Below are 12,982 nucleotides of genomic sequence, written 5' to 3' on the forward strand. Positions count from 1 at the left end.
TAAAAACAAAAACAAAGGAAATGATATTGTTATTGTTATTAAAAAAAAACATCAAATATAAAAATAATGTCTTTAGATACGATCGCTTTATTCGTTGAAAAATTTTCCTCACAGAATCACATGCACGTGTATTACGCAATCCTTGAACCGCATCATGAAAATCCAAAATCAATCTCAAACTAAAGCATACCAAAGTTTGCTACTACACCAAGGTCTGCAGCATGGACAGTAGTGACACTAACGTTTGATCCCTATTTCCAAATCAAAGCCTCTAGAATTACTCGATAAGAATTGGCCCAAACAGGAACATTAATTGTGACTTTCAGATTAGTTTTTTTTCTTCCTATTCGTGTGTTAAAATAGACTAAAGATACCATGTTTTAAAAAAATACCTATTAGGGCACAAAATCATTAAACAAAATATTGCTGAATCTAATTTGTACTATACTTTAAAAAACATCCGTTACACGAAAAATGATCTTTGCATTGTTCCATTTATTTATGTTGGAAATTTTCCATGAAAATACAATAATAAAGACTTTATTTCAAAGCAGCCTCGCTCAATGTTCGTTGTGTTCGTAAGGTTGTTAATTGAAAAGCTTTGTCTCGTCAAGTTGGTCGCCAAGAAGCTTTTCAAAGTCAACTTTGGTTCCTACAGTTAAGCATATCCTATAGTAATTTAGAAAGCTCATATAGGTTGGCATAATGACAACAAAACGAATACAACGTTTCTTCAATGGTTGTACAAATTACAGATTAGTATTAAAATACTAAAAAATACTATTAAAAAAATCTTCCGTCTTCCCCCACTTTGTAGTTGAGTACGTTTTAAGATAATGTATAAAAAGTATATATATTCGAAAGTCAGTCTCAGGCGCTTGAAAATAATTTATGAGAAGTGAGTTGTCCAAAATATAGAACAGCAATACCGAATTTCTTTTTAAAATAAAAACTTTAATAAAAGTTGTTATCAGATTCCTGATGTTACAAGTTTATATGCAAACATAGCAGCGGACCAAAGAAAAAGAATGTTTGATTTTTAAAGCGTTAAATATTTTGTTGTGCTCTTTACGCGTTTTGCTAATAATAAGTTATAACTTATTAATTAAATTACCAATGATTTTAAATTGATTTGGTTAAATTACACCTGGTTTCCTAATCGCTCCCCCTTTGTTCCATTATATTTTTTGGAAGTGTTGTCAAATTATATAGGTACGATATTACTATAATTCGAGCCACCCTTCCATAAAATAAGAACAAACGAACTATCAGTTGTGAACTTACCAAGATCGTCAAGGGCCTGTTCCAGTTCAAAAATATCTTCTTGTTTGAGACCCTTTATCTGAACGACCAGTGTATAAGTTTAACGCAATAGGCTATGAGATAACTCGGTGATATATTGAATATAAGAAGCTTACTCATTTATACGTTATTATTTATCCAAAATAACTTACCCTTTTCAGAAGTTCCTCCAGTTCGCCCTTTTCACCTTTTGTAAGTAAATTCTTCCGTTGCTGTAATATGTAATATATATGCAATAAGTTAAACTTGAACACAACGATAATAAATCAACTTTAAAATACCCGATCAAATAACTCGTTCAATCTGGCTTCATCCCCGAAGAATCTAATTCCACTGCTCACCAAGGAACCAAGATTTGACGTTAGCTGCCTGAAACATAATTAAATTTTTCAATTCAATATCGGCGCCATGGCAAAGTACTTATAGGGCGCCTGCCTGTAACCCATCAAGGGTAGCCTAATGGATTCAAGGCTCGTATCTGCCACCATTGTGGGCGCATGTGTCTTTGGGCAAGACACTTAACGGCAGTTACTCCAACCAAGTGATCACTAACGGGTTGTCCAAATTATCGGCCATACATAAAAAGTGAAAAAGGGCCACCCCCAAAAAATCACTTACAAAGTAACATACATGGTAACTCGTGAGCTGGCACGGAGCGTATTAACACCTGTGTTATAACGACTGTCGTTTTCCGCCATCAACGTGAGGATAAATTAAGTTACATTCATCCATTCAATTTGTTTTACCAAGCGCGTAATCGTCAACGGGCAAGATTTCAGGCTTACATTTGATAAAAAATATAAAAAGAACAATCCCCCAGAAAGTCGCACGTATGTTCTGTGGTGGTATAACTCGTACACTATAACTCGAAAAAATGCAGCGTGTTAAAGAACTGCAGTTGCGCCGCCACGTAAAAATACATAACAGACAAATTTAATTATATAAGATATTTTCAAACAACTAGAAACAAAAGCGTACCCCCAAAATCGACGACGTCTTGTCGTCCCATTGGTTGTTTTGCTAGTGCTACTGAACCACGCATCGGCCTGAACAACCAGCATTACTACAACCAGAAACAAAAAGGAGTACTTAAACTTCATAATGTATTTTTTTGTCCAAATATTCTAGAATCTTTAGATACTGATTATGAACCAAATCTTTCTGTATATATAGGCAAGGGAACAAAACAGAATTCCCGGAAAATTTAGACTATTAAAAACAAAGGCTTTGCTCTAGTGTGTTAAACAAAGTACAAAGAAATTTTCGGGGGACAATGAAAAATCGTTACTCTTTCTTACCACCAATAGATTATTGTGTTGTGTTAAGTTTTTAAATAAGAAAGGAAGGAAAACTTACCGCCGACTCATATGGTATAGGTTTGCATGAAAGCCCTCTGAAGGACTCGGGTTGCATCCCGGTAGTGTAAGAAAAGCACCATTCAATAATTATAACAATGCTTGAATCTGTCGATTATGTCACAACAATGCGCGAAATTAGACAAGGTCCACTGTGTACTTTAGGACAATGTTTTAAAATCTCTACACAATGGAGAATGAATATTTTTTGGTTTGTTTGGATAAATTACTTTATAAGTTTACAAAAACCGTAAACATGTATTTTATATAACTTACTTTGTTGCAAGTTGCAGTACTTAAGTAACTGCAATATACTATACATGGCGAAAAACTTTTCATTGTCGCTAGGTGATGCCCAAGATACTTTAAATCTATCCAAATATGCGCAAACCAGACTGTATGACCCAGCAATAATGTAAAAATCTTAATTGCACTCGGCAAAGTAATTATTTGTTTTTCAACTAATTAGCAAACCGTATCAATATAGCATTAATTATAATGCAAACTTAATACGTCAGAAACAATGTCATGCATCCTAGTTTATTCAAAGCATTGTGTTCATGCGTATGTAGATGAGCAATAATTTCAACAAACATAAAAGCTTTTGTATAAACGCTTGCAGCAATGTGGAAAGAAGCCAATGCAACGCTGAGGGAGCAACGGAAACATGGCGTATCTGCCCAATCTCTCGTATTGTATCTCGATCCACAAACCACTTTTCTTTCAAGTCAGTAACCGTGACAGAATTTTTCTTTCGTAGCGCGTGAACGCTGCGAATGGCCTAGCCCAGGGCACCACGTTTAGTCAAACAACGTCTGTGTACAAACGAACACAGTTTGTTTTCAACACACGTCGGACAAATACTCGTTTCCTAAATCGCGTTTTGACTGTTACAGCTTTGTTCTGAGCTGCCTATCAAAAGTTTCTATATACACTCGCGAGCGAAGCACTTCTTCTGCAGGTAATATATATACATAGATATGTTCAGCAATTCTCTTTCGTGTGTTAGCATGGAGTGCTCATTGTGTGTCAGACTTGGTCTAATCTGTGTATATATCTCGATAATTCTGCAGTTTTATATATAGCGTGACATGTAGTGGATCGAGTGAAGAAGTTTGCAGATTTTTAAAAAACACATCTCTGTGGTAACTTTATACGTATATTTGTTTTGTAAAGATTAGGAATTACCTCCATAGCCACCATGCAGTATTACCTCATTTTAAACATTGCCGCAAGTATGATCGTCAATGGGATTTGGGCCGGAAAGTACAATTGGCCAGAAAGCGAGAAACAGAATTCGTTTGACAACTTCCAAGCAAAAGAGTCGGATGGTTTAAAAGAATTGGGCATTGCTCATACTCTTAAGCAATCAAGAATCCAGCATAATACATTCATGGCAAGCGGACCGCGAAGGCAACCAGCTGATAGTCTATTGTGCGGGTCAAGACAAAACTTGTTTTTCGGGAAACGGGAACCATGTTGTAAGGGAAGGAATGAAAACTGTCGCGTTGGTTCGAACGGGGATTTCTGTTATTGCGACGAATTCTGCAATCGACCACCGCAACCGGATTGCTGTATCGACTACAGTCAGATTTGTTCGCGCTTTACTTTACTTGCAACTCCATCAGTGACGCTTTCGGTTTCTACCTCGACTGATCCACAAACCACAAACAGCCCAAGTACCTCAACCACTCAACCTCGAACTTTATCAACCCTTACAATCCCAACAACGACCCACTTACCGATATCTGAAACCGGTAAGAACCCATTCACGCATTAATTATGATCACACGTCCCTTTCCTTTTAGTAGGGAAGAAGATAGGACATGTTTCATTGTCTTTTCTCGTCCCATTTGGTAGTAAGCAAAAATAAAATTACATAAATAAATAACCATATAAATCCTCACGAATCTAAAAAGCCTGTTTAAGTTTCAAAACACGGTCAGGAAAGTAAGGGATTTAGAATAGATGTTAACGGTAGGCTATATCTTATCTTAACACAAGGTACTGTACATATAGGCAAATATTAATAACGTACCCACACAGAAAACGTATGATTATTTTGAAACAGGATATTAAAATAATACTATATTTTTAGTTTGCTTCTTCGATGGTGTTGGCTACAGGTTAGGATCAAAGAAGCGTCGGAACTGCAACGTTTGGTAAACGATATTTTATTTTGTTAAAATGTAATGGCTTACACGTTTCATATACAGCGATCGTAGCGCAACCATAAATGTTTTGACCTATACCTAAGGCCTATATACGCTAATTTAGGCTCTAATATTGAACACGTGAACTATACGTGCACTTTACAACATAGTTGTTTTACAGCATTTGTGAGAATGTGATAAATGGCTACTTCCAATTTAACTGCGAGGAGAATGTGTGCCTTGTTCGCCCGAATGTCATCGAAGCTATAAACGAAGGTAAAGTCAACAAAGACGGCTTTTCTGATTTAGTTAAAATTACTTTATGGGCAAAATAGACTTCCTAAAAGGAATCTTTTTACGATTTCACGGTAAAATTAGAAAATTACTTCAACTGTTATTGAAAATATGTGGTAAATGGTTCGCAAGTTCATAATAAATGTCAGTAAGACTAAGACATTGTTTAATCGATATGAGTCATTAGCAGTGCTGCGCCTGGGATAATGACGCTTTGTTTCGAGCAGGAAACGCGGGCAAATCTAAAGGTGAAACTACAATGACACGTCAGTCATAAATTCGCCACAAGCGCAAACAAATTTGTCGAAATCGCCCAATAGTTTGTTTGTACCTAGACCGCTAATAAGCAATACATTGGCGGGTTGCACCACGAGCAGTAACGAGTTGTATTGCTACCGACATTTCGAGCTGTTGTCGCTACGGTTTTGATGTATGGCAGCGAACTCTCTTTTCCTGGTGTGTTTAAACTGAGCAAGCACTCGCCGGTGAATCGAATTGCCGAACCATTATCATTGTGTTTGCTGCCGCGAGTTATCTATCGGATTAATGTGTAATTTGTGGGGTTCCATACCGTTTGGTGACATAACGCAGACCATGGGGGGGGGGGGGGGGAATGTGAAAACATTGGAACTAAACAGCACCAAATGTAGATTATTTACAACTTGGCGTTTGAGCTATAACACTTTATTAAATACCGATTAACATATAATCAATTGTATTTAGCTTTATATATTGACCACTGATGTAGTTAAGTTCGAAGTATGAGTAAAGTCGATACAATGTACAACATTCTGAATAACTCAAAAATATAACCAATTTTTCTTATGTAGGTGATTTTGGGTGGACGGCTTCAAATTTTACGTTCCTGTGGGGCTTGACGCAACTAGAAGGGTATAAATATAAACTTGGCACAGCGAGAGTCCCCGACGAAGTAAGGTAAACCATATTTAAAATTTGGTTAATCGCATATTTTATATTTTCGGTAAACATCAAAAATTTTTATCAAGACATGATTTTTTATAGAAATATGAACGCAATGCATCCTCTCTCCGTGTCGAGTAATCTACCAAAAACGTTTGATTCCCGAACAAAATGGCCAGGCTCTTTGTCGCTACCACGCGATCAGGAAAACGAAGGAACGTCTTGGGCATTTTCTACAACAAGTACGGTTAAAAACTGAAAATACCTTAAACAAAAAACTATATAAGAAGCACACAGTGACTGTATGTTCAAGGCATGTTGGAACATAGTTCAAAGTAGTTGTTAACTAACAGTACTTGTATATTCGAAGGTGTATTATCAGATAGATTGGCCATCCAATCGAAAAACTTTACGGTTGTGGAACTGTCACCCCAGCACCTCGTGTCTTGCTTCTCGAGTCACGAAGGCAGAGGAGAAAGATTAGACCGTACATGGTGGTATTTGAGAAAAAAAGGGTCAGTCACTGATGACAAAATGAACATAGCGTAAAATACATTTTATTACAGAGTGGTTTCTACAGTTTGCTACCCTGAATCCAGAAGCAAATCAACACAAGGAATCGGATCTTGCGGCCTCGTTGCGCATTCATCCGGCGCCCACATATGCCCGAATGGAAACGTCATTTCATCAAATGAGATTTACAAAACCTCTCCCGTATATCGAGTATCGTCCAATGAAGAAAATATTATGAAAGAAATATTTGAAAACGGTCCCGTACAAGGTATATGAATGTACACTAGTCATTACCACTTTATCGAAACTTGCTTGATTTTTGTAATCTAACACTTCAGTGTCTATTTTTTTCTTTTTTGAGCAAGCTGTTATGAGAGTACAACCTGATTTCTTCGTTTACAAAAGCGGAGTCTACTCTTCCACGGCAATTGACAATATTGTGGTCGAACAAGCGAAAGACAACACGTATCACTCTGTGAAAATTATTGGGTAAGCAACGCAAACTTTCACGTATTACATAAACTATAAGGTTACAAAATAGCAGGTACAATCATGTGCCAATATTTCCTTGTATGTGGAGTTAAACATATGTTGTAATAAATTGCAGATGGGGTGAAAAGAAAAGTAAAACGAACAGCGGCAAATACTGGGTAAGATAAAGTAGAGCTGACAATTTTGTTTCTTCTAATGCATGTGATAATCGCCCGGCGCCGTGGTGTAGTCGTTAGCGCGCCTGCCTGTAACCCAGAGGTGATGGGTTCAAGTCTCGACGCTGCTACCATTGTGGGCGTATGTGTCCTTGGGCAAGACATTTAACGTCAATTGCTCCAACCCAGTGGTCACTAATGGGTTGTCTAAATTATCAGCCATACATAAAAAAATCTCCCCCCCAAAAAAATAATTACCCACACAAAGTAACATACATGGTAACTCGTAAGCTGGCACGAGGTGTTAAACCCATGTGATAACGACTGTCGTTTTCCGGCCACGCGAGGATAAAGTAAGTTACATTCATTCATTCATACAGATCGTGCAAAACTCATGGGGTGCCAACTGGGGCGAAGGCGGGTACTTCAGGATACGCAAAGGAGTGAATGAATGTGGAATTGAAGAAATGATCTTGGCTGCGTGGCCACAAATACCATTGTCTAACGGCATTGGGTGATGCGACCATGGACCATGGTCACATTTTAACATGGGGAAACAGAAAAAATGGAATGAAGTAATAATATTTTACAGCTATCCCTCAGTTTAGCGTGGTTAGTTGATTACTGTATCTATTTATGCTATTTTGTGTTATTTTCCGTTGGTCAGCCAAAAATAAACCTTTGCTTGAGTTTTGTATACATATGCATTAAAAATATAAAACAGTAGTTTGCAATGCTTTGCGATTGCGCGTTATGTTAAAACTAATAATAGTCCAACCACAGCACCTGAGTTTAAAGCAGCCTTCCCGTTTTAAACTGGCGCACGTGATGTATATGACTACGGTATGACGTACATACAATTACTTCGTTGTATAATGTGTGAGGAATGCGTCATGCATGTGATAAATTAACAACACTGATGTAGGTGGATCCACATACGTTTGTGCCAGGACGGGTCATGAAAACAATTTAAATGAAGCGACAGAGAATACGCCAACATATTGCATTTATGGCTTACTGGTAAAGGTATTGTGTAAATTGATCTATGGAGTGCCGTATTTACAAGCTCTTGGGAACGCTAAGGGCTGCTTATACTTTTAATCAATCCTATTGATTAAGTAAAAGGTGTTTGCAGGAAGTATAGATAAAACATCGGAGATAGAGGTTCGAACGTAGCAGCTTTAGCAACCCGTTCGCATTCAATTAACCACTCACTCTTCTGGAGTAATCAATCCAGACACTAATCAGACAGCTCCGCCGTATTCATTCTCTCGACGACGGTATTTCCTGTCTTTGTGTGGTTTAATGCAAGCCATACCGTAGCAGTCGTTAGTTGTTATGGTTTTTAAAATATAAACTAAATCAGTGACAGTCAAAGTACGTTATTACTTCAATTCGATTAAATTGAGATATTAACCAAAGTCAGTTATCGCATCAAAACGTGTTTAAATTCAGGAAAAGGTATAGTGACGTGTTTACTTTGCAAGTTGCGATTGCAGGTGGGATATTATTGAGCAGTTAAAGCTAGAAACACATATATATCACTGATTATTGTGAAGTACAATGTTTAATTTAACCGGTGCAAAGTACGGCAACAAATCGCTGTATTATATACGGGGTTAATTTTTCTAAGCGTATTAAACAGCTACATTTTGCACTGTAATAGCTGTTTAAATATATTATATTATCTAGTCTAGTATAGTTTCATTCATTGAAAATTTATTTTTACTATGCCGTGTATGCGTAGGATCTCATGCTCTAATTGCTATTGCTGATGTAATATACATGACGTATTTGCGTTCTGACTCATAATAGTAGTAAAGGTGGCAAGAAACTCGTTTCACATTTTGCAGCTTTCTACAAATCTACGGACAATTTTCTTCAAGCATGATCAACTTATCAGAGGTACAAAAAGGTAATGTAAACTTATTATGTAGGTTATGTCTTGTATCTCATATCACTTAACAAACTGTATAGTAGGGTGGAAGAAAATGGGACACTATTTCATTTTATTTAAGTTCAATTTGAAACACAAAACATTCAAATACCTGTAAAATCGTATCGCTGCGACTACCTGGACGTTGTTAATTGTTTAAAACACCATTAAGATATTTTGATAATTTGTGCTAAAGGTGTCTCATCTTACCCTACAGTACTATATAAACTTTTATTGTGTTTTGGTCATTAGAAATTCTTATCCTCCTTCTGGCCGCATTCGGAGTTTCTGTTCTTATTCTCTTCGTCTCCTACTTCATATGGAAGAATTATTGCGAACCGAAACTACAAGGAGCAAGACACAACAGCGAGGTGGAAGATCCCTTCTCAGTTGAACTTAATTCTGGTAACTTACTTTAACCTCGACATGTTATTCAAAGTGGTATTTTATCCTTATACCTACTGTTGGTTCTATATATCAAAGGGTGGGCGAATATGGGACACCTTTTCATTATATTTTCTCGTTCATTTGCTAGTAAACAAAGAACACTCAATGAATTGTAAAACTGCATCCCACGACTCCCATTGACCGTTGTCAATTGTTTAAAACATGATCGGGGTATTTGGATATTATGTGCTAAAGGTGTCCCGCCTTCCCCCACCCTACAATATAATACAACTTCTAATTGATTAAATTTGTGTTTTTATCAAGCAGTTTCTCAAGCTTTTGTTTCATAATGATGTAATACAAATTAAATAAAAATTAAAGACAACTTTGTGTTTCATTGACAGGTCGAGAAGAATCGTTTGCGCTTCGTTCGGGAGATGGAACCCGAGGTGAGAATTCGTTAAGTGATATGCCTGCAAATTACCACCGGGTTCTTCCGCTTTATCCTTCGTTAAGTAAGATTTGCATCGGTTTGGCCAACGTTGCTTGAATGAATTGCATGTTTTTTGATTAGTTGTCCTTGTATGTAATCAATGCATGTGGAGCATTGAACATAAATCGCAGAACATCAATGTACAGGCCTTATTGCGCAATAGGGAAAATAATTGCATGTTTATGTTGTTAACTTGCGGACATTTCATGTTTACACGTTTTTCTGTTTACAGTGTATTAGTTTTTACTTTGAAACAAAACAAAATCACTGAAGTACGTGACTCGCCACATAACATAACCGCCTTTCAACGTCATCCCAAACCACAAGTCAATCAATCAGCATGTTATAACAAACAGTTAAAGCTGTAAATCACAGCTTGTTCAAGGCTTCAACATAAAAGAGTTTGTAAAATCAAGACTTCAACATAATTTGTGGATTTCTAAAATTCAATATTTGTGATTTAGTTCCTCCAAACTATAACACGGGACAACTAAGAGTATCACCATGGGACCGCACACATGGACCAACCAACCCAACAGCACCATCACTGGGCAGTTTTTACAGTAGAAGTAATAACAGCATCCCTTCCAGTAATAACACGGAGGTGATCAGTCACATCTCTGGTCGAACAACAGGTAATATGCAACCTTTTTCACACTGGTGTGTTGTTGTTGTGCCTGACCTTAATTTTAACGATGATTATGCCCAAAATTTGGGTCATTTTACAGTTTAGGGATACAATTCGTAACGAAATCGACGCGGATATGAGTTTCTGCTGTTTTTTCGTAAAAATTAGGTCTGGGTTTTTTCGTAAAAATTAGGTCTGAAAACAATAAAAACCGCAATAATGATTATTCATGTTCTAGAATTTCCATCAAACGAAGCTGAGCCGCTGCCCACGTATCAGGAACTCATGAATCGTAATAGTTCATAGTCGTTGACGCACTATTGCAAATACGCAAATATCCTTTGCGTCACGCAGGCGCAATACAGACCTGAAGAAACAAGGTCTGTACAGTTTTGGCGGATGTAGTCACGACTGACGATGATCGCCACGCGACTTCTCGGCGAATAATTCTGTTTTGGCCGATTTTATTGAAGTATAGTTAGTGGCAATAAATTATTTTGGTAATAACATTTTGTTTGCATTGTAAAGTGATTGTGGTAAACCTAATATTAAAAATGACATCTTTCATGTGATATTTTATTCGTCAAGTATTACCTTTCAAGAGCGACTGTATACATTTTATAAAAACAGCTACCATTCGTAAAGCTTTTGGCTAATAAACTTTGCATTTTGGCGAGCTAAACAAGCAGCCATTTTATTTATAAATATAAAATATAAATAAAAAAATGTTTCTCTTACGTAACTATGTAATTGAATCGTGTTGATTTAAATCTATAATGGCAAAGTATCAAATAACATTTTATTATATTGTTCGTCTGCTATACCCTCATTATTTCCTTTTGCACACCTATACATCGCAACCACTTTTTGATCCCTGATTTATGAACTTGGTATTTTTCGCTTCGGTATTAAATCTACCCCGTCCAGGTATTGTGTCGTGGGTGGTCGCTGCTGCTGAGGTTCTCCAAACACAATGTTGCTGAAAGCAAACATTGGACTAGACATATGTCGTATATGACAGGAAGTACACCGTGGATGAGGTGCACATCGAAAGGCGAACGATTTACGGCATAGATTTACGACAGCAAGGAGAAATGTGACACTGCTGTACAATCCTACAAACCGCATAAGGAATGAGAGCTAAAGGGAGTGCGGGCGCATTTATAGGAGTGCATGTGATTTGCTAGTGAATTGGTTAAGTACAGTACCACCTGATAGTACTAGTACAGTAGCATGATCTAATATAAGATGATTCTAAGGCGGTTGGAGAAGCTAACAGCAAGTTCTTTGTACAGAGGGTATCTTTTAAAAGAAGGTCCGACATTTCAAATATTAGCTTTGTCGATAAGGTGGTTTAAAGAGTATCAAGCAGTAGTTAAATTTGCTAGAAACTCTTAAAGCAATACACTTGGTTTAAAGTAAATTATCTTTGGCATTTTTATTGGAGAGGGCTTGAAGTTTAGATAGCAAGTATTGTAAAACAAGGCCAAATATACAAAGTTTTATCAGAAAATTAGGAGAAACTGTACCAATGAAAAAAGGCGGAATGCCTCATTGAACTGCGGTTACTTATTAACCGAGAAAATTAATTACCGAGATTCGACAACACGAGCGATATGCTGCTCCAGGCCACCCAGTTGGTCAACATTGCTTGAGGTTTTGTTGGTATCATATTTTAATATATGCTGACATGCTGGTATCTGTTCAAGTTGTTGCGTGTAGTTTTATTACTTCCGGCTTGGGTGTAAGTCGAGCGTAATATACACCGCTCACAATAGTGAATATTTGTTGAACGTGGCTGGTGCTATAGAACCTTGTATTCGGAACGTGATGTATAGCTCTATGGCTTTCGCTGCCGTACTGGCGATTAGGAACGAGAATAGAAGTTTGTTTATCAAGTTTTACAGCAATTCGCGGAGCTCTGCAGCGACACAAAAGCAGGATTTTCCAGTCAGATCCTCAAACGGCTTCACCTATAGACTAGCAAGTTGCTGTGTTAATATTACTTCCGACTCGGTTAGGCCATCGGGATAGGGTAGGCTGAGGTATTTACCTTGTCTGTGCTATTAGCCGACAATATGTCGGTTTCCTGCCAAGTGTAATGTTATAGGAATCTTATCAGGAAAGGAATAACTGCAATACCAACAAGGTTTCAGTTTCGATTTGGAAAAATAATCCGATCTAACTGTTTTTAAAAGTGGCGTGTAAAATATTGTTATTACATAAGACACGGAAGGACCCAGCTTTTAGGAAGAAACATTTGACAATGAGGTTTCCTTATTGATCCTTTCAGTGTTTCTTAAGAAAAAAGGCTTTGCCTGTGGAATCGTAAGGAAAGAACCGAATTTGTAAA

At 37.2% G+C, this 12,982-nt stretch overlaps 3 protein-coding genes across 5 annotated transcripts; 2 read left to right on the forward strand and 1 right to left on the reverse strand.

Annotated features, from left to right (window-relative positions):
* Positions 1-475: 475 nt before the first annotated feature.
* On the reverse strand, positions 476-2,485 carry LOC149742816 (uncharacterized). Its single transcript, XM_089893792.1, has 5 exons — positions 2,281-2,485; positions 1,584-1,671; positions 1,455-1,514; positions 1,285-1,342; positions 476-652 (listed from the first exon to the last, which is right to left on the reverse strand). Exons 1-5 carry the CDS (start codon positions 2,400-2,402, stop codon positions 588-590), a joined length of 393 nt encoding a protein of 130 aa, XP_089749918.1. The 5' UTR covers positions 2,403-2,485; the 3' UTR covers positions 476-587.
* A 972-nt stretch (positions 2,486-3,457) lies between these two features.
* LOC149742817 (tubulointerstitial nephritis antigen-like) lies at positions 3,458-7,880 on the forward strand. Of its 2 annotated transcripts, XM_089893707.1 has the most exons (11): positions 3,458-3,618; positions 3,834-4,414; positions 4,756-4,819; positions 4,992-5,086; positions 5,935-6,040; positions 6,128-6,267; positions 6,396-6,540; positions 6,592-6,806; positions 6,904-7,027; positions 7,146-7,188; positions 7,566-7,880. In XM_089893707.1, the coding sequence occupies exons 2-11, from the start codon at positions 3,859-3,861 to the stop codon at positions 7,701-7,703; spliced, it is 1,626 nt and encodes a 541-aa protein (XP_089749833.1). In that variant the 5' UTR covers positions 3,458-3,618; positions 3,834-3,858; the 3' UTR covers positions 7,704-7,880. The 2 variants fall into 2 exon arrangements, 1 of the variants encoding a protein (XP_089749833.1); XR_016387221.1 differs by lacking the exons at positions 3,458-3,618; positions 7,566-7,880 and having other exon boundaries at positions 3,681-4,414; positions 6,900-7,027.
* Positions 7,881-8,898: 1,018 nt separating this feature from the next.
* LOC149742818 (uncharacterized) lies at positions 8,899-11,559 on the forward strand. Of its 2 annotated transcripts, none has more exons than XM_089893777.1 (5): positions 8,899-9,100; positions 9,374-9,526; positions 9,913-10,023; positions 10,466-10,636; positions 10,868-11,559. In XM_089893777.1, the coding sequence occupies exons 1-5, from the start codon at positions 9,073-9,075 to the stop codon at positions 10,933-10,935; spliced, it is 531 nt and encodes a 176-aa protein (XP_089749903.1). In that variant the 5' UTR covers positions 8,899-9,072; the 3' UTR covers positions 10,936-11,559. The 2 variants fall into 2 exon arrangements, with proteins under 2 accessions (XP_089749903.1, XP_089749904.1); XM_089893778.1 differs by having other exon boundaries at positions 8,900-9,100; positions 9,913-9,957.
* The last annotated feature ends 1,423 nt before the right edge of the window (positions 11,560-12,982 follow it).

Source organism: Ciona robusta, chromosome 1 (assembly GCF_009617815.1).
Source record: "Ciona robusta chromosome 1, ASM961781v2".
In the NCBI taxonomy this organism is placed as follows: Eukaryota; Metazoa; Chordata; class Ascidiacea; order Phlebobranchia; family Cionidae; genus Ciona; species Ciona robusta.

Coding starts and splice junctions, on each gene's coding strand:
- LOC149742816 (XM_089893792.1), bottom strand. CDS start 2,402: ATGAAGTTTAAGTACTCCTTTTTGTTTCTGGTTGTAGTAATGCTGGTT. Junction 1,343..1,454: donor TGGAGGAACTTCTGAAAAGG/GTAAGTTATTTT, acceptor CTGGTCGTTCAG/ATAAAGGGTCTCAAACAAGA. Junction 653..1,284: donor ACAGGCCCTTGACGATCTTG/GTAAGTTCACAA, acceptor GCTTAACTGTAG/GAACCAAAGTTGACTTTGAA.
- LOC149742817 (XM_089893707.1), top strand. CDS start 3,859: ATGCAGTATTACCTCATTTTAAACATTGCCGCAAGTATGATCGTCAAT. Junction 5,087..5,934: donor CATCGAAGCTATAAACGAAG/GTAAAGTCAACA, acceptor TTTCTTATGTAG/GTGATTTTGGGTGGACGGCT. Junction 6,041..6,127: donor AGAGTCCCCGACGAAGTAAG/GTAAACCATATT, acceptor GATTTTTTATAG/AAATATGAACGCAATGCATC.
- LOC149742818 (XM_089893777.1), top strand. CDS start 9,073: ATGATCAACTTATCAGAGGTACAAAAAG. Junction 9,101..9,373: donor CTTATCAGAGGTACAAAAAG/GTAATGTAAACT, acceptor TTTGGTCATTAG/AAATTCTTATCCTCCTTCTG. Junction 10,637..10,867: donor CATCTCTGGTCGAACAACAG/GTAATATGCAAC, acceptor TTCATGTTCTAG/AATTTCCATCAAACGAAGCT.